This window comes from Xiphias gladius, chromosome 5 (assembly GCF_016859285.1).
Source record: "Xiphias gladius isolate SHS-SW01 ecotype Sanya breed wild chromosome 5, ASM1685928v1, whole genome shotgun sequence".
Lineage (NCBI taxonomy): Eukaryota > Metazoa > Chordata > Actinopteri > Istiophoriformes > Xiphiidae > Xiphias > Xiphias gladius.
The window spans coordinates 21942017-21962111 of NC_053404.1; the positions used below are offsets into that span (position 1 = coordinate 21942017).

General features: G+C 45.8%; 3 protein-coding genes and 5 non-coding genes across 38 annotated transcripts in view; 1 reads left to right on the forward strand and 7 right to left on the reverse strand.

Annotated features, from left to right (window-relative positions):
- unm_hu7910 (un-named hu7910) overlaps positions 1-7622 on the forward strand; it is a 38171-nt gene extending 30549 nt beyond the window's left edge. For all 12 annotated transcript variants that reach the window (XM_040127061.1, XM_040127054.1, XM_040127049.1 and 9 more), the window contains 8 exons: positions 1154-1290; positions 1433-1531; positions 2032-2121; positions 3140-3277; positions 3440-3575; positions 3664-3755; positions 4466-4599; positions 6607-7622. In XM_040127061.1, the coding sequence (XP_039982995.1) occupies positions 1154-1290; positions 1433-1531; positions 2032-2121; positions 3140-3277; positions 3440-3575; positions 3664-3755; positions 4466-4599; positions 6607-6757 (977 nt within the window). In that variant the 3' untranslated portion in view covers positions 6758-7622. The remainder of the gene's footprint in view (positions 1-1153; positions 1291-1432; positions 1532-2031; positions 2122-3139; positions 3278-3439; positions 3576-3663; positions 3756-4465; positions 4600-6606) is intronic.
- LOC120789870 (NACHT, LRR and PYD domains-containing protein 12-like) overlaps positions 1-20095 on the reverse strand; it is a 1168582-nt gene that overhangs the window by 47365 nt on the left and 1101122 nt on the right. The window lies entirely within an intron of this gene.
- trnai-aau lies at positions 451-524 on the reverse strand. Its single transcript has one exon. It is a non-coding gene; the product is annotated as a tRNA-Ile (tRNA).
- Positions 929-1002, reverse strand: trnai-aau. Its single transcript has one exon. It is a non-coding gene; the product is annotated as a tRNA-Ile (tRNA).
- Positions 2687-2760, reverse strand: trnai-aau. The gene has a single exon. It is a non-coding gene; the product is annotated as a tRNA-Ile (tRNA).
- Positions 5044-5117, reverse strand: trnai-aau. The gene has a single exon. It is a non-coding gene; the product is annotated as a tRNA-Ile (tRNA).
- On the reverse strand, positions 6255-6328 carry trnai-aau. The gene has a single exon. It is a non-coding gene; the product is annotated as a tRNA-Ile (tRNA).
- Positions 12751-18540, reverse strand: LOC120789902 (clavesin-1-like). Its single transcript, XM_040127107.1, has 7 exons — positions 18418-18540; positions 17065-17235; positions 15725-15843; positions 15301-15475; positions 14805-14915; positions 13677-13903; positions 12751-12829 (listed from the first exon to the last, which is right to left on the reverse strand). The coding sequence occupies exons 1-7, from the start codon at positions 18514-18516 to the stop codon at positions 12751-12753; spliced, it is 981 nt and encodes a 326-aa protein (XP_039983041.1). The 5' UTR covers positions 18517-18540.

The window sequence follows — 20095 nt, forward strand, 5'->3', positions numbered from 1 at the left end:
TGTTTTCCCAACATCTGGACTTCGGTCCCGTCTAAATGTCGGTCCTTAGTGTTCGACAGAGGGGACATTGCTGTTCTTTGAGTTTTGCCAGAATTTGGTTAATGTTTGCTGTATTCCGATCGGTAAAGGATTTCGGCCTGACTCTTTGTTGTCCATGTTTGATTGCCCACTGGACGTTGAGTAGGTTTTCGACATTTCGGCATTTCCAGTCTCCTTTGCTGAGTTTCTCGATTGGAGTCCGAACTTGACGGTGATGTTCATCACATGGTTGGTGAGTGTGCACCCTTTACAAATTCACAGAAGACTTTCCTCTGTACTGGGTACAGACCTTTTGTTGGGTTTGTACTTTATGAATACATGTTTGGTAAATTAAATGTCGCTCAGACTCCACTGTAGAATGAGTGAAGAGTTTTCTTTGTTAGCAAGTGGTGAATGTAAGAGGAAGCTTCATGGCCCGTACGGGGATCGAACCCGCGACCTTGGCGTTATTAGCACCACGCTCTAACCAACTGAGCTAACCGGCCACGTTTCAGTGGGGCCACTGAAGCTTAGAACCCGACGTTGGTCATTTGTCCGGCTGTGCGACTCTTCTCGGCTCTTGGTACTGTGTTTCTGAGATTTGCAACGGCACAAGTACGGATAAAAGGTACTTTATCAACCTGGGCGAGAAAAGGCAAAACGTCGACACATGATAGTTGTCATCGGGGCCACATGTTGCGTCCTAGACCGGGAATTCAGGTGTCTTCCACTGTGACTCTCATTATGGGGTTGATGCTTTGTACTCTGATCCCATTATAGTGTGTTTTTTTTATGTACAAAGTTTCATTTCAAAGTCGGTGGTCGAGACTATAAACTCCACTCTACTGGTAGAGTGAAGTACTCTACAGATACTAAATAGTATCTGTTGAGTTTTTATGCATAAGGTGTCTGGCCCGTACGGGGATCGAACCCGCGACCTTGGCGTTATTAGCACCACGCTCTAACCAGCTGAGCTAACCGGCCACATGCGATCCACATTAGATGGTAGACGGCTGTGGTCATACATGACTGTAGCACCTGTTACTCTCTGCTCTTACCATTTTAGACTTTAGTGTTTGTTTTTTTTTTTAAATGTTTTTTTATGTTATGTGTTTTTACTTTTTCTGTCTCTCAGGTCGGATGCGTGGGTCTCTGGCGACTCTGGAGAGGTTGGTTCAGATCTTCCCGGAAGACATCGGTCTGAAGAACAACCTGGGCGTCGCCTACCTGTTACTAGGAGACAACAAGGGTGCCAAGAAGGTCTATGAAGAGGTGTGTGTACTCTGTCAGCATTATTGGACTCACGTGTGCCGTCGTGTTTGTTTGTGTGTGTGACAGGAGTTTGTAGGGGTTTCAGTGGTGTCGTTCTTTTTCACTGGCTGGCTTTCTGTCCTCTGTACCCCCCCCCCCCCAGGTTCTGGCGGTTGCCCCCGACAACGGCTTCGCTAAAGTTCACTACGGCTTCATCCTGAAGTCGGAGAACAAGATCGCAGAGAGTATAACATACCTGAAGGTAAACACACGCTCAAGTTTGCATGTTTGCGTGCATTACAGCGCATTTACAGATACGCATAGGAAACCAGGCTACTGGAAACTGGACGACACGTTTACACGCACTGTAAATTTGCATAGACATGCAGCAGCACGTTAATCATATTCCTCACCTACCCCAAACTTTATTTTGAAACCATGGCTCACTTATGTAGAGGGGACGATAGTGAGGGGATGAGAGCCCAATCGGTACCTTCCCTGAAGGTCTCTGTCCTACACATGTAGACATGTAAAAAAAAACAGTTACGAGCCTGGTAAAAGTCATTGGTGACCGAGAAATCCAGCTGGGAAACCAGGTTCCTCATTTACGTCGCTTCTAAACAGTCAAATAGTCTTTGAAGAAGTGAGGACCAGAAAAAAAATATCTTCACTCTAATGATTAAAAGTCAAAGGAATCCTCTCAATGATAGGAGTTGTTGTGTGGTGCACTGCAGTGTTCACTTCCTCCCTGTCTCTCTACAGGAGGGTTTGGAGTCAGGTGAACCAGGGACGGATGACGGCCGTTTTTATTTCCACCTCGGAGACGCTCTGCAGAGGGTCGGAGACAACAGCGTGAGTAACACGCACCTTGCCTGTTCACTTTAGACATTAATCACTCAATTCCAGACAAAGCTGTAGAATGATAAAAATATCAACATAATAAAATGTACAAGCTCTTTAACAGTGTAATGTGCTGGCCACGAGGTGGTGCCAAAGAGTTTGGCAGAGTCAACCAGACTTAGACTGAATCCAAATGTCCGGACTTCACCGCACTCCTAAACTCACGGACTTAACGGAAGTCTGTGAGTGCTGAGGGCTGTCCGAATCCACGGGTCATCCAGTCTGCCTCCAGCGGACTTTCCGCACTTTTTTCCAGCCAGAGCTACGATGGCTACGATGGAGAGCAGCAGGCCTGCACGTGTCCCGCATAAGTTGCCAATAGCAGTAATAAAAACATTCAGCCCATCTCCATGGAAACGCCATCTCCATCAGACAGGTCTTTAAGTCCTGTCTGATAGCGAATGCCAACCCCTCGCAGTCCAACACATTCACAGTACTGTTCGTAAGCACAGTAGTTCACTCGTTCGTCCACTATATTTTAGACAGTTTTTGATGAGACTAATCATCAAAAGGTTCTTGGCCCGTACGGGGATCGAACCCGCGACCTTGGCGTTATTAGCACCACGCTCTAACCAACTGAGCTAACCGGCCGCACTAACTTGTCCCTGGTCTATCGATGTAGAGTAAAATCACATTTTTGAAAGGGGCAGACCCAGGAATATTTTCAACACTTTTCCTAACTTGTGCGAAATAGGGCAATTTTTTCCACGTTTCCGTCAACTGAATGTATGGATCTTCACGTTAAAAAAAAAATCTGACATATTTATGGTGTTGACATGTATGAGTCTGCATCAACTGGGCGCAGATTCAGATAATAATCCAGATCTGACAGACAAGTTTAGGATTGTTGGGCCTTGGCGGAGGAATGTGCAGGTTTAGAAGCAGACTAGGGGATTTCTCTAAAAGTCCTTTTCTACTTTATGAAAAGAAGTTACATCCAATAATCTTCTGTCTCTCAATCTCTCTCCAGGCGTATCACTGGTATGAGTTGGGTCACAAACGTGGCCACTTTGCCTCGGTGTGGCAGAGATCTCTGTACAATGTAGACGGACTGAAGGCTCAGCCCTGGTGGACGCCCAAAGAGACCGGATACACTGATCTGGTCAAGGTACAGTGTCAGACTGTGTGTGTATTTGCACGTGTACAAGGCAGGTTTATGAGTAAAATGTTTGAAATGTAATTTATTTTGTAAATGTGTGTGTGTGTGTGTGTGTGTGTGTGTGTGTGTGTGTGTGTGTGTGTGTGTGTGTGTGTACACGTGTGTTTGCAGACGTTGGAGAGGAACTGGAAGCTGATCAGGGACGAGGCTCTGGCTGTGATGGACCAAAACACCGGACTGTTCATACCTGAGGAGGAAAACCTGAGAGAGAAAGGAGAGTGGGGCCAATACACACTGTGGCAACAAGGTACACACACACACACACACACACACACACACACACACACACACACTGCCGTCCAATAAAGCTGATTCTGATTCTGACGTGTGTCCAGGGAGGAAAGCTGGAAACTCCTGTCAGGGCGCCCCGAAGACCTGCTCACTGCTGGAGAGATATCCTGAAGCTACAGGCTGCAAGAGAGGACAGGTGCACACGCACCCGCACACACACACACACACACACACTGACAGATGAACCGTATAGGCTGTGATAGGGTTTTTTGGTTTTTTTTAATTACAGGAAATTACATTTGAAAAAGCCCGAGATCGGCCCTAACAGTGTTTAAGAAGGTCAGTTTGACCTACAGGTGTAGGAGCGTCGAAAGCGTGTAAACTAAAAATCCATCTTAACGAAAATTTTTCCACCGTTACCGAAGACGAAAGACAGAACTGCCAGAGGAAATCACTCTGACTGCTTCGACTGAGCCCGACAGAGAGCAAGGAGCAACGGGTGTCAGGCATTGGGGCTATCTAACCAGAACTGGTCTGGTGAAGTGTTTCGTGTTGAGAAACATGTCAGTATTTGGAGGATTTCATGACTAAACATATATAAAAATAAAAAATAAAAACAACTCTCCCCTGCATCCAAGTTCAATATGAAACACCCAGGTCCAGGTTTTTACCCTCTGAACCGTGACTGCTTTCAAACTAAATGCCTTAAAATAACTGATTATGGGGTCATTTTATAAGAAGCAAAAATTACAACGAAAAATCAGTGGTAATCTGGGGAGGTCTGTGCGAGGTCAACTGGTTTTAATCTGCTTCTGTTTCCCTGTGTGTGTGTGTGTGTGTGTGTGTGTGTGTGTGTGTGTGTGCGTGTGTGCGTGTGTGCGTGTGTGCGTGTGTGCGTGTGTGCAGATTAAGTTCTCAGTGATGCAGCCAGGTACTCATGTGTGGCCTCACACTGGTCCCACTAACTGCAGACTGAGGATGCACCTCGGCCTCGTCATCCCCAAACAGGGCTGCAGGATCCGCTGCACCAACCAGACCAGGTGCTGCACTCATCTTCACCTTCCTCCTCCTCCTTCTTCTCCTCTTCCTCCTCCTTTTTGTCTGTTTAAAAATCTCTCTCTGTCTTTTTATGTCTCTTCTGTTTTGTCCTGTGTTTTGACCTTTCGTTTTCTCCTTGTTCCCCATCCCCCTCCTCCCTCTTTTCATTCTCCTCGCCTCACCTCCCCTGCTTTCCCTCCCTCCACTCCTCACCCCTCCTCCTTTTTATCCTCCTCTGTTATACTACTCCTCCTTTTGGCTTCTTCACAAATCTCCCATGGTCCTCTACCCTCTTCTCTTTAATTCTCCTTATGTCAATTTTTTTTTTTTTTACACAACTCTGTCTGAAAGACTTCAAATGAATGTTCACATGAGTAGACACTTAAACCTCATGGTCAAAAGTAAAGAACTAAGAACTTCTTGAGTTCCGCTACAAAATAAGTGTGTGGCCCGTACGGGGATCGAACCCGCGACCTTGGCGTTATTAGCACCACGCTCTAACCAACTGAGCTAACCGGCCATGTTTAGCAGCGTCCTTTCCTCCAACCGAAGATGCTAGAAGTTTGGTGGTAGGAGGGAAACGAGGGTCTCGCCCACAGATTTTCTTTCCACAGTCTGAATTTTGATCGGCCATCGTGTTCGACACAGGTGAAATCGCTACGGTGGCTCAGCTGGATCAGCTCATTTGCAACTTATGCCGGTTTGGAGTTTGTGTTTGCCCACGTAAGCGCTGTGCAAATAATATAATGAGGCTGCGCGGTTACAACCTCGGCACGGCCCTTTCTTTTTTCCTTCTTTCATTTTTCTCTCATGGTGTCTTTGACAGAAATCTGCACATTTCGTTTCAAAGGGGAAATAATGGTAAATCACGAAGAGAAAAAATTCTTTGAAATGAAGGAAGAAAGTTGTTTATGGTCCTTTTGTCAGTCAGATGCTCTCTGCTATTTGTCTGCCTCGCTCATATAAAGCTCCGGTGATGTTGTGATGTAGCATCAGATCAGTCCGATCATCTGCGGCATCCTGCCACCAACAGATTTTCAATAAGGGGCGAGTTGAACCGGTAGGAGACCAGCATGCAGGGTGGTCTGCTGAACCCTCTCAGAAATCTTTAGAGGTCTTTAAGTTTCATTTGGATGTTGGGTTCTTTCTGTTAGACTTCAAACTTTACTGAAGAGCTTAGTGAGTGAGTGCTGCTTCAAAAGGTGCGTGGCCCGTTATTAGCACCACGCTCTAACCAACTGAGCTAACCGGCCACGTTTCAATGGGGCCACTGAAGCTTAGAGCGGGACGTTGGTCATTTGTCCGGCTGTGCGACTCTTCTCGGCTCTTGGTACTGTGTTGCTGAGATTTGTAACGGCACAAGTACGGATAAAAGGTACTTTATCAACCTGGGCGAGAAAAAGCAAAACGTCGACACATGATAGTTGTCATCGGGGCCACATGTTGCGTCCTAGACCGGGAATTCAGGTGTCTTCCACTGTGACACTCATTATGGGGTTGATGCTTTGTACTCTGATCCCATTATAGTGTGTTTTTTTTATGTACAAAGTTTCATTTCAAAGTCGGTGGTCGAGACTATAAACTCCACTCTACTGGTAGAGTGAAGTACTCTCCAGATACTAAATAGTATCTGTTGAGTTTTTATGCAAAAGGTGACTGGCCGGTACGGGGATCGAACCCGCGACCTTGGCGTTATTAGCACCACGCTCTAACCAACTGAGCTAACCGGCCATGAAGGCAAAGGGGAAAAATAAAGCGGACTTATTCACACCAGACCAAAGACAAAAGATATCCGCGGCCCTGCTCACGTGTACTCGCGTAGGTCAGCCGCTAGGTCGGTAGGTAGGTTTGTAGGTCTAAGATAAAAACTGCACAGAGAAGCACTACTACTTCTACTGTACATTCGACCTAAAACATGAGAATAATGTAAACAATGTATATACGTATAACAGATGTGATGGATAACGTAGTAAATAAAAGTTTATTCTTCTTCATTCTGTGTGTCACAGGGAGTGGGAGGAGGGCAAAGTCCTCATCTTCGACGACTCCTTCGAGCACGAGGTTTGGCAGGACGCCGACAGCTACCGCCTCATCTTCATCGTGGACGTCTGGCACCCGGAGCTGACGCCGTACCAGCGGCAGACTATGAGCGCGATTTAGACCGGCCCGGACACACCGCGGACCGGGACCCGGACGGGAGAATGTGGACTGCAAACCTGGTAAGAATCTTGAACGATTCTTCCACTGTGGATGAAACTGCCTAAAACACTGACTGCCTGAATCTGAGAAGAAGTGGACGGTGAGTTTGACGGACAGACTGACTGGATTCTTTTTTTTTCTTTTTTGATTTTTGTGGATAAACTACTAAAACCGCCGAAGATGAAGGACCGAAGGATGGAAATTCAGAAAAGGAAACGTTTTTTTTTCTTCTGGGTAATACTACTGACTTGACAGCCTTTCACCAATAAACAAACTGAACACATGCGGTACTTGTTTAAGCCCTGCTTGGACCAGGTTTACGGTCCCCCCCCCCCCCGGTCATGGAAGTCTCGCGAGCATTATAGAGCTCAGAATGTGCTTTCTAGCTCTGGAAATGTTTTGAAAAGTTGGACATCATTTCCAGTTGTGTTTAATCTTTCCGAAAAGGTACAGAAGTTACTCGAGTCTGGAACCAAGGTCGGCTCTCTGATGTTACGTGTCAAGTTTTGAAACACTAAAAACCTAGAACAGATAGAGAAATATTCTAGGGAATCTCCTTCATTACATTAAAGAAAAAAAAACCTCATATTCATTTTTGATAATGTTGTGGAAATGTTGTTGCTGTTCTCTCAACTGTGTATGAACTAAGAGAGAAGCCGTAATTTTAGCTCGACCACTATGCATTTTTTTGATTTTATCCAGCTGGGTTTTCAGTTTCACTTTTTCATCACTTTTGCACAGTAACTTGGAAACATAAGATGCTATAAAAGATGATTTATATTTATATTAAAAAAAATACGTAAAAAATTGCAACCATGAAAAGGAAGTGTGTGTGTGTTTGTCTCTCCGGCCTCCAGCTCGGTTCTTAACGGAACAACCAGCGTCCATTTGTTCCAGTTCGCCCCCAACTGGTCGTCCCGCAGCAGTAGAGGTTCGAGATCTTTTTGAAAGTTTTTAAGAAATTTAGCACAACCGCAGTTGAAGTTTCGCTGCAAACTTAATTTTTTGGAAGAACTGACAGCAACGCCCGACATTTTCTTTAAAAGGACACCACTGTGCAATGAAACAGCGGCTTGGAGAGTTCCTGGCCGCAGCTTGGATTTCCGTGATTTACGATGGATTTTAAAAGTGACGTTTTCGTGGAAGATGAGGGTCAAAATGTCCACAGAAACCTCTCAATCAGCTCCTGTAGCACAGTCCAGTTCTCCCAGTAAATTTATCAACGCTCACAGTTTTACCACAGTATTGCTAGAGTATGGACTTCAGACGGGAGTCAGTTTTCAGCTATTGTGAGCCAACACCTGCCACATTTTACAAACCTTTTCTTTCACTGCTTTTGGATATTTTGGGGGTCGTTCCCATCTCACAGCTGTGGACTCTCTCCCTGTTGGATTGCAGGAGTTACATTTTAAAGGTCATTGCTTATCATTAACTATCCCAGACACAAAATGTCATTCTTTAATATGTGCCAGAATCTTAGAAGGGTCTGAATAATGATCATAAGCCCCAGTGATATTAAGTTATGAGTTTTACTTTAATTCCAGCAGTCCCGCGGCTGAGAGTGAGTGAGTAAAGCTGAGGCCTGTTTTTGTGGCTCGCTCACGGGGCATTTTAGACGTAAACTCTTATTTTACGCAGTTTTAATGCCGAGTGTTTCGGACTCAAAAATAAAATCAGCAGGAGCTGCGTGTGTTGTGGTTCTTGTTTCAGCAGCGTGTAGCAGTTCGGGGGAAACCTCCACGGAGTTTATGGCGATTTCAATTGGGTGTTGGCCTCCAGGAGCCTAAAAATTTTCATTTTCACAGACAAACAAATGCTGCAAAAGTCCAAAAACAAATGAAGTTAAAAGGGTGGAAGGGAAAAATTTGGAAACTGACGAAGCAGTGTCCACACGAGGTCCATTTAGTAGCCGTTGTGGAGCTTTGGTTTGTATCGCATGATCTTCATCAGTCGTGAAATCGCTGGTGTTGAGAGTTTCATTCTTTTTCTTGTTCCTGTTGGCTTAAAAGTTCTTAAAGTGCTCGGACAAATAGAAAATTTGAACGCGTGTGATACCACATAAACCTCCAGAACAGCCACTAAATTGACCTTTGGTCTGGTCGGTGCTTTGCTCCCACGGGGAAAATGTACAAATCCACAATGTTTCTTCGAGTGGCGATGATACAGTTGATGATAAAGTGCCTTTTCTCTACTTTTACGGAACCATTTTTTTATTTTCTGCCCCTCTAGATTCTTCAAAACACTTCACCAAACAAGTGTGAATGAGTCTGAGTATGAAAATTTCGCGCTGGAGGAGCAGATTTGTTGCTCCGTTCAAGCAGTTTTATCCCAAAACATCTGGTAAAATCAATTTTGCAATGAATTTGAAAATTAAATCCCCAGCGTTAAATGAACCAGAACACAACCACATTGGTGTAAATGTTTTACTTCTTCTATACATTCATTGAAGGGAAATACATTACATTACAGTCGAGTGGAGATCAGATCACTGCTCAGTGTAGCCCTGATGATGTGTCAAGCACACTGCAAAAAAATTCTCACAAAGTTGCCCAGTCACTCTTAGTTTTTACAAATAACCCACGTTATGTCAAGATGACGTTATTTCAAGTGAAATGATCGACTTGCAGATTTGACTGCTTTCCCCAGAAATATGATTTGAATCAAATTTATTTCTGTTGCAGGATGTTAAGATAATTCAACTTGAAATATCTCAGGATAACACTGGCCAAGACTGCCGCTTTTTTGCAGTGTGATAATACTAGTAACAATAACATACAATCTTCAAATAAGTTAGATTCAATAAAAACAATCTTTCCCCTTCGCTGAAGGAGAGGTTAAAGGTGATAGTTTGGCTTCCTGTGGTTTCTTCACAGCACAATAGTTTTTTTAGAAATAGAATTTCACCCTGGTAGAACAGCTCTTAAAGTTTTCGTGCATGTCATCCGGCTACGGTGTCGGTGCCCGGTACTTGTGGGGACATGTGCAGTGCTTTTATTTTGAAATGCCCGTGCAAAGCTGGCTCTAATCTGACTTGATTTCTGTCGTCTTACACGAAAGAGGAAAAAAAAGTGAAAATTATTCTACCAGAGAGAAGTTTCCTTGACATCATCTTTCCTTCCTCGGATAACTGATGTGTGTAAATGTCTCCGCCCCCATCGGATTTCTTTCTGTGTCAGATTTCGGGACGTTAAAGATTTTGCCTAGAGTTACAAAAGGATTTGGCTGAAATCAAACTATTTTGATATGTTGGGTTAAATACTCCAGCATGTGGACAAGGAATTGAACCACACAGTTACCTGAAACTTCAGATTTAGATTTTAAAGTCACAACTCAGAGAACACTGAAGATAAATGCCCCCTCAGACATTTGAGACTAGGTTTCACCAACAAGGATTGTCTTTAAACTTGGATTTAAATCATGTCTTGCCTTATCTTTCTGTTGCACCACAGATTTAAAAACTAAATTAATCAAGATTAATGTGAAACTTTTCTTTAAAGCTGCATTCATTGATTTTTTTTTTTTATTTATTTATTTTTTTTGGCCACTTGGTGGCAGCAGAAGAAACTCTCCAACACAGCTGTCACCTAATTAGGTCGTTACTGTGAATTTCTCAGCAAACAGCTGCCTACCCCCACATCCACGCTGACCAGAGCAACATGGTCAGTCGGGGGGGTTGTTAGGGTCCACCACTGGTACTCCCTCTTCTCTTAGCCCTGGTTCTGGTCTCCACCGGCGTCAAGAGGGCAACATCTGGCTCTTCAGCTGCTAAATGCTCCACTGCGCAGTGGGTTTATCTGAGCTTCTATGATGAAAACAGCTGCCTGCTGCTGCTGCTGCTGGAAACGCCGAGACCGGACAAAAAGCCACAAAACCAAAACTAGGAGCTAAAAGAGGCTAAAAAGCTCTGCAGAGCTAGTGGGAGTTAGTGAGAATTGTCTGCGGCTTTATTACCGTGAGAGACATCTTTGACTTTACAGTCATTTGATGAAATACAACTAGAATACAAAAAAATAAAAAAAAATGAGCCTGTGTGCTGAATGAAACCGTGTTACGTAGCCACATTTCTGCAAATTAGTGTTCTTCCACTAAATAAAAATAAGGTTTTACTTTTACAGCTGTATTTCCTGGTGTCTAAATATAACCGCATGAGGCAACAACTGTTCCATTTAGGGTTATTTCATGTGTCTGGTCATTAACTTTGATAATAGCCTCTTTTGTTCAGCAATACTAATACTGAAAAGTGACCAGTGGAAATGAAACGGCGATTAAGTCTGATTGGTTAGTTTTTCCACTAACACAGCTATATCCAGGGCTGCGTGTTTGACTTAATTTTTTTTTTATTGACCAATTAATCCTTTAGTCTATGAAATGCCGAAAGCATCCCGAGGCAAATCTGAACACACGGGCACAACACACACATGTTTAGATTCAGTGTGACGCACACTTTCCGAGGACACCGTTATCTACGGTGTCCATCGCGATTAAACATCCGGAAATCTGCTTAGCGAATCAGAGGTAGGAAAGACGCGCCACTTAACTGCAGAAGTTGCCTGAGAATCATCAGGTTTTTGAGTTTCCCTCAGTATCACAGTGGTCCAGTGACCGTTGTGTGTACGTCCATGGCTACGCTGCAGACAGGAGCTGATCGTAGCTATTAATGGGGACACTTGGCTTGCAGCTCAAGGTTTAGTCCGCAGCTAATTAACTGACTCCGTGGCAGCATTATACTTCCTGTTTACATCCCCCTAAGCCTTGTGGGAGCAGTAGTTCCAAAACTTAGAGCATGATTATCCCCTAAACAGATAAATGATAGGAGTGAAAATCCATTAATATGGACAGTGCATTGTCAGACTTTGAAAACCCCAGCTCTATTCAATTAACCCACTAAATTAAGCTCTACCTAGTTTAACATTTAAATCTGGGTTTATCATTTTAAACCCAGATTTAATAATCTATGATCAAACTTAATCCAAATTCAAATTAATCCTTGTTGGTGCAACCAGCTCGAAATGTTTCTTAATTACAGGTGCGATTGAAATTTTTTGTCGTATTGTCTTCTCCAATAACGTGGGGTCACTAGAAAACCGAGGCCCGACGTGACTCTGCTCTCTGAGGTTTAAACAAAGTTTCACCACATCAGTCTCACGCTTCATCGCATACGAACCTCGGTTTTTTAGTCTCCGACTCGGCTCACAGTTCACAGAAACGCGTGACGTATCAAACGTTGATCACGGCGTCACAATCCAGCTTGATTCTGACAGAGTTAACGAAACTAGAAGCGCAGAGGACGACACACAAACACACTTCAGAGTGTGTCGTTGTCGCTGTGGACATCAGGACAGATGCTGCTGGCTGGAGACAGGCTCAGTTGGGAGGCATTAGACGGCTCAGAGACAGGACAGACTGTGTGTGTGTGTGTGTGTGTGTGTTCAGGAAGTTCAGTCACTGTCAGGTCAACAGGATGCAAAAGGACACGAGTTCAAATGTTCAAATCCACCAGCTTAATACACAGCTGGTGCTGAGTGTGTGTGTGTGTGTGTGTGTGTGTGCACCTGTCTTTCTATGGTTGTGTGGAAACATTATAGCTCGCAACCATCGTTGTGAGGACATTGTGTCTGGTCCTCACACCTTCAAAGGGCTGTTTGAGCGTTCAGACCTGGTTTTAGGGTTCAGGTTAGAACCAGGTTTAGGGTCAGGGTCAGGGGCTAGGGAATGTATTATGTCATTGAGTGTCCTCACAACTACAGAAAGACCAACATGTGAGTGTGTGTGTCTGTGTGTGTGTGTCTGTGTGTGTGTGATATTAATAGAAAAACATTGTGTGTATGTGTCAAATTGGATGTTTGTGGTTCATTCTTGTCTTTAAGAAGTGTGTTGGAGTGAATCTGTGCGTGTGTGAATGTGTGTGTTACTCTATGTGTGTACACAGTGTGTGTGTGTGTGTGTGTGTGTGTTCAGTCCAGGGCCAGTAGCGGTGTGCTGGTCTCTCTGTCGGTCTGGCGGAGAGTTCCCGGTTCGACCACCGACTGAGACCTGGAACGCACGCAAACGTGTTTAGGTACAGTTTCAAATACTCAAGTGCATCTTAACACGGATTACCACTCTGCTGCCAACTGAGAAGATCCGATGCCCGCTCGCAGTGTACGTCGGCCCCTGGGGACGAAGCTACAAATCCAGAAATGCAAACAAAAAATGCACAGAAACAGACGCCTTTGCTTATGTCTCTAACCCAACCCCTCATGAAATTTTCATGCTTTTCAGGCGAGAAAGTTTCCATTTCCACTCCCAACGAGTGGTCAGTTTATCCGGATAACGCCCGTTTGGACCCGGAGAACCGCCCTCTGGTAACTGACAGCTGGATCGGTTGACCGTAGCATTTTGAAGACGTATTTCCAGTCTGAGACCAAATTTTAACATCTGTTGCAGCCAGTTTGTCTGAAGCTGAATACATAGTGACTACATGTTTTATTGGACAGTTCCAACAGCAGGTTTGGCTGCCTCTGTGGACTCGGGGCTTCTTATATGTACGGATACGTCACCACGTTTTAACAAAAATAGATCTATATAAACGAAAATGAACCGAGGCGGCGCCGTCGATATTAAATTTAGCTTTATTTTTGATCCTTAATATACATTACAGGTCGGAAAACCGGTGACTCTTTTACTACAATCACTGTCTATTAGATTTTTTTTTTTTCCCAGAAATAGTCTGTTGAGGAATAAGTCTGTCTACGTCGTTGCTGCGACGATGCCGTGATTAGTTCGCATGTCCTTAGTCGATGTCTTTTTCAGAGAGTTTTTAATAGACTGTAAAACCTCGTCGTGATAATCGCATATTAATCCCTCCTCCTCCATCTCCTTCCTCACACCTCCTCCTCACCTCTTCATCATCTCCTTGTCTCCTCCTCCTCCTCCACAGTTTTCCCTGACGTGCAGGGCGTCGTAGGTCAGCGTGTACTCGGTCTCGTCGCTGTAGTCGGGTCCCAGCAGCGTCCGGGCCCAGATGCCCATATCGTACGGCGGCAACGTCCCGCCGAACTCCGACGGCAAACACTCGGGCTGGATGAGCTGGTGGAGCGAGTTCAGGTTGTTACCGTGTAGGAAGATCTGAGGAGAGGAGGAGGAGGAGGAGGAGGAGAGGCGGCAGAGAGAGGGAACGAGGAGAAGAGGGGCAACAAGAAGAGGAGAGGAAATGAGGAGAGGAGACGGGGAAAGGACGGGAGGAGGAGGAGGAGGAGGAGTAGGAGGAGGAGGGAACAAGGAGAAGAGGGGCAACAAGAAGAGGAGAGGAAATGAGGAGAGGAGACAGGGAAAGGACGGGAGGAGGAGGAGGGAACAAGGAGAAGAGGGGCAAAAAGTAGAGGAGAGGAGACGGAGGGGAGGAGACGGAGGAGAGGACAGGAATCAAGGAGGAGGAGAGGAGTGGCAACAAGGAGAGGAGACAGGGGAAAGGACGGGAGGAGGAGGAGGAGAGGCGGCAGGGAGAGGGAACGAGGAGAAGAGGGGCAAAAAGTAGAGGAGAGAAAATGAGGAAGGAGACGGGGAAAGGACGAGAGGAAGAGGAGGAGTGGAGAGGAAGCAAAGTGGAGGACAGGAGAGAAAGAAGAGGAAACAAGGAGAGGAGGAGCAACAAGTAGAGGAGAGGAAGAAGGAGAGGAGACAAGAGGAAGAGATGAGGAGAGATGGGGAGAAAAAGACAAGAAAGAAAGAGATTAAGAATCAAAACAGAAGAATGAAAGATAAAAAGGGAAAAGAGGAGGAAAAGAAAGGCATGTGAAAATGAAATGGAAGAGGAATTAGAAAGGGAAGGAGAATGAAGGTGAAAGAGAAAACGGGAGGAAAAACAGAAAACAAAGCAAGAAAACAGGAAAGATAATGTGAGAAAAATAAGATGAAAGAGGAGAGAGGGATGCTCAGTATGAGCTGAAATGAGGCGGCAGTGGAGGAGGAGAAGAAAACGAAGATAAGAGGGAGGGACGAGGATGGAAAATAGTTTGTGTTCAGTCACCCGTTTCCTGGTCTTGTCCTTGAGGAAAGGCTTGATGATGGTGTACATGGCGTGAATGTACCACGGCTGATTCACAAAGTGGATTCCTCCAAACCGGGCTGGAAAACTGTCCTGAGAGGCAGAAGAGTTTCAGGGGTCCGTTTTAGTTCGTTTCACTCGTAATGCGTCATAAAACAAAAAAAGCTTGCTGTGGGTTTAACACTATTCGATGTTGCTTAGGAACACATCTCAGCACTGGTAGCTTAAAGGCAGTGCAGGTAAGTCCCGCAGCGTCATCTGTTGTATCCAAACATAGCGACGCTACGCTAAATCTGGCCACTAGTCGTGTCCAACCAAGTTAGGCTGCGGTGTGACTTTTCTAAATTCATCTTTCAATCTGGACGAGAAAGAACGTGGCATTTCTCCGTTTTCGTAGGGTCTCATTTTTGAGGTCCTTCGGGCAGGTATGTGGAATTTTGTTTTGTTGTTTTGTTGTTTTGGTGTTTTTTTAATTCACCTGAAGGCCTTCGATAGCCAGTTTGAGGATGTTGGGCGTGAGCTTGGAGGCCTGCTTGAAGGAGAAGTTGCTCCAGTCGATGATGAGGATGAAACCGTTGATCTGGAGCTCCGGGTTTTCTATCAGAACCTCGAGAGAGAGCAGGATCGCCCGCAGGATGTCTGTGAAGGAGTTCCTGGTGGAGGGAGGAGGAGGAGGAGGGAAAGGGTGTGTGTGTGTGTGTGTGTGTGTCAGTATTTATCAGAAGCAGATCAATAGTTAAAGGGAGTGTGACAGGTCCCTCATGCTTTAAGTCTTAACTACAACACTGGATTCAATACACTTGTAATTTTAGTCCTAAGTACAGATATGCCTCATTAGGCACTTTGTGTTTTCAGTCAACAGTGTGTGTGTGTGTGTGTGTGTGTGTGTCTGTGTGTGTTACCTGCTCTGGTCCCAGTTGGAGGCGAACAGGATGAGGATTTTTCGACCGTGTTGATCCGGAGTCTCCAACACGCCCGGGAAACCATCCATCAGCGCTCGCTTAATACCAGGGTCATCCACCTGCAACACACGCACACACACACACACACACACACACACACACACACACACACAGAGAGGACATAAAGGGTTTAAATTCACCCTAAATACACACTATGTGGCCAAAAGTATGCGGACACTCCATTGTCTATTAATCTGGTGCTCTAACAGGCTCCACTGTTCTGGTTTCAGTCTTCCCACCACATGTGGAACCTGCACCAGAGCATCAGTGAGGTCCGGCACTGATGTTGCGTGATGAGGTCCGGCTCACAGTCGGTGGTGGACGTCGGCGCTTCTGTGCAGACCGGTCAAGGTCTTCCACACCAAACTGGGAAAACCATTTCTTTATGGAGCTGGTTTTGTTCCTTGTCTGGATTTCAAAGCCACACAAACTGTTGGTTTTAGCCTGTGCCCAAAACCAACAACTGGTTTAATTCAACCAGTAGCAGCATCCCAGTTAAGGGGGAATCTCCCTCGGAGGATTTGGCCCAGGAAGGTGAGTCTTCCGGAGGACCCCTGCTCTTTTTCCTTCAAAGAGACGGTCTAACCCAACATTTGTACGTCACAACTACCAAACGATTAAATTTAACGTAAGTGTGACTAACTACTAGGATGATGAGCGGTAGCTGTTCCGTCGAATATTTCCCACATTTCCGTCACAGATCCGCTTGTCAGTTGGCTACCGGGAGAATATTAATAACACCAACGCGGTGAAGGGCAGGAAATCTACTTAGCGACATTACGAGCTGTTAAAAAAACCATGTCAGACGTCTCCAAAGTAACGAAACCGTGGTTTAATCGGCGAGAGAAAGATCCCTTCTGTTAGAGAAACTACAAACAGTGGAAAGTCAAAGAAGCCCTTGTGTAGACCGGGGACCTGTCCGGGCTACATCCCGCCTCCAGGCATCATTTTACCCACGTTAAAGGTTACTAAGAAGATTTCCTACAATTGGGGGAGTTTTCGCTGGTTTTCCACATTTTCTGAGCAAATCTATGGCTGAAATCTATGGCTTACATTCTAGGAGAAACCCGTGCAGGACGGTAGGATACAAATATGGATCAGGGCTGGCAAAGTCCATCAAAGAAGTGAGGTTGAACTTAAGCTCCCTGTGATCAACACCATGTCCTGGAAACGTTGCAAATATAAGATGCATCCGCGGCTCTGTAAAATGTTCACGAACCCGAAACTTAAATCTGCGGCTTCTCACCCTCGGAGTGTAAAATCACGAAACGGAAACAGACCTTGAAGCTCTGGAACATGTCGAGGTTCTGCTGTCTGAACTGGAAGTACTGGGCCAGCAGCCTGAAGGTTTCCACCTGGTCGAACTTTCTGGCTCTCAGGAAGCGAAGGATGAAGTCGTCGTCCGTCCGCAGGAAACCGATGTCCGGCCGCGTCACGATCATATCCCGCACCTTGATTGAACACAGACGGAAACACGGGGGTGAAAAGCGGTGGAGAGAGGCTCATCCGGCTCAGAGCCCACACCGGACTAATGCTCTCACGCTCAGGGCAGTGAAAAGTAAAAGCGGCTCTTTCACTTCGTGGCACATTAAGCGCCTGCCAGCAGCACGAATTAATGATTTAATCAGCGTTCGGACTGGTGCCCATCACCCGTTTGTCCACTCGACCAACTACTTGGTACTTGGTTTTGGAAAAATGGTATTGTCGCACATTTAGTCATTAGACAAGTGGACTATGATTCTGCAGCATCTGCACGTCGTCTTAAATTTACATTTATAATATTCATTCGTTTGGCAAGACGCTTTTGTCCAAAGCGACGTGGACACAAGGTTCGGTCCGAGCCACAGCAGGTGAGGAAAAAGTGCCACGAGGCTGCAGGTGCACCAAGTTTATTTTTCTTTTATATAAGAGAGGGCAGGCCAAGGGTCATACTAGGGGAGTGAGGCCTCCCTTCAAGGCATTTTGACGAAGCGGGATTCGGGTTTGGTAACTTGTCCCACCGCAAGAGAAGGGCTTGGATTGGGTTTTCCCGCCTGGCAGTGATGGCGGGACTGGTCGCCTTTCATCTGCAGGTTACAGGAGGCTCACAGACCTGAATGAGGGAGCTCAGGTTGGGGGGGGGCTGCGCCACAGGGCCACTCTGAAGACGAGCGTCAGCAACAGGAAGCTGGTTTTCTTTGGCTGGACATACTGGTCCAAAATTTTTGACCATTGACCGTTTTTTTATGTGCCGGCAGCCCTGCCACAAGGGGCCGTTTATACTGCGTCTTATTTAGACTAATTCTTTGTACGGAGACATTTAACATTTAGGATGAAAACAAATCAGAAGTCCCCCCCCCCACAAAAATATTTTGTCCTTTTCTGCACAACTTAAACCACCGAAACATTAACCAAGTAATCAAAAGTAAAATAGGGGTTAAAACGGCATCCGTGAACCGCAGCATCCCCGGTTTGAGTCCCGGTAGGGGCCCCTGTTGCCGCTTGCTCCCTCTCTACTGCCCCTGCCTAATAAAGGCCTGACATACCCAAAAAATAATCGAAAAACAGAAAAGAATGGGTGTCTCAAACACACTGAAGAGTCTGAGTTCCAATGTTCTCAAACTCTCCGACAGGTGTGGGGTGTGGCTGGATACCTGCTGGATGTCCTGGTGCAGAGTGTCCGGGTTTTCGTTCAGCTCCAGACGGGCTTTCTCCGTCGTCTCCGAGCTCAGGCCGGCGTGTAGGTGCGTCATCTTGACGTCCCGCTCCGGCTTCGGCTCCTGGCGACCAAAACGAGCTCCTGTACCGCCCTGTAGCCCCTCAGGTCTACAGGTGAATCTGTTTTGTGCGTCTAACCTTCTGCGTCCAAGCAGTTGTTTTATTCCAACTTCCAGGGCTTCAGATACGAAGACGTGTTTCCACTTTTTAGGATCAAAATTACCGGACAGCTTAGTTTTGTTGACTGTTTTGTGTCCCAGTTGTTTAAATCAACGGTTTGACTCAACCTGTGTTAGAACATTGAGTCTTGGCCCTTTTTTTAAACGGCAACACAATCTTGTTTGCTGTCTGTGTTCGTGACGACTTTGATTTCACATTTACAAAAAGCAGCGGGACAGACACAGTTTGATCTCCTACAAAATCTGCAGATTCCGTGTCAGGAAGAGACAATCATAGTCGTCTTTGTGTTTGCTGTTCGATTCTCTGCGCCGCCACTGCCGCTTTTCTGTTTTTTTGTATTTCTGTCAGTGGTTTTGAGAAAGCTGGGGAATCGTCCGAGAGTAACAGCCTACGAGTCGACACTCGTCGCCGCCGTCTTCTTCAGCATTGTCGACTCCTGGGAAGCTGAGAGCCCCCGCTCTTCTGGTTGACGGCGTTGGGTTGAAATTTCAGTCTGTTACAGGTTTTGTTTTGGTTTTTTTTTTACAAAATATCAGTCATGGCGGGGACAGTTCTGTCAGTCGTTCGGGTTCACATCTCTCTCGTCCTAATCGTCTTCCTTCCGTTCCCTTCTCCTCCTCAGCTCGGTCATGGTGTTTGGCGGCGGCAGATGCTGGGTTCGGGATCGTGGGTCGGTGTTGCCGACCCCCCCGCTTCGTCTTTAACGACGGGGTCCAAGTTGTGGCTGCGACCCCTTGGTCAGATGTCAGAGGTTGGTCCAGGCAACTCGGTCCGGCGTGGGATTCCCTCGACCTGCGACAGAGTTAAGACCAACAGTCACAGTAAGTTTCGTTGTCTTAAACGGGGGTGAAAACGGTGCGAGATGCAACGATACGGAACCGCTGAGACCGTGTTTTCACGTCGTGTGAGTTAAAAGCACGGATGGTGGTTGTGGTTTATTAGGTGGTGATGATGATGGGAAGAGGATGAAGGAGACTCCGCTGACACCGTCTTGACTGCATATAAAGGTTTATTACAAAGAAGCACAGCGTCAAGTCGAGCATCTGCAGATCTGATGGGGGAGGGTGTGAAGCCGATGAACCACTGGAAACCAGCCTTGGTCACCGACTCTTAAATAAGGCCGCTAAAATCTGGTTTCAGTCACAAAGCCTTAACCTCCTTCTCCAAACTGTGAGGCCCCACTCTGACGACCTTTGACCCAGGGCCTCCATGTAAACACAGCTCTACATATGTAAGCATATGTTTTTTATATCATACCAAAAAGAGACCCCAAAGAGGCACAAAGCTACCAAAAAGACCCACAAAACGACCGAAAACCGACACAAAATGACCAAAAAGAGACACAAAACAATGCCAAAGAGATAAAAATGATCATAAAAAGACGCAAAACAACCAAAAAGAGACACAAACTGACCAAAAAGAGACACAAACTGA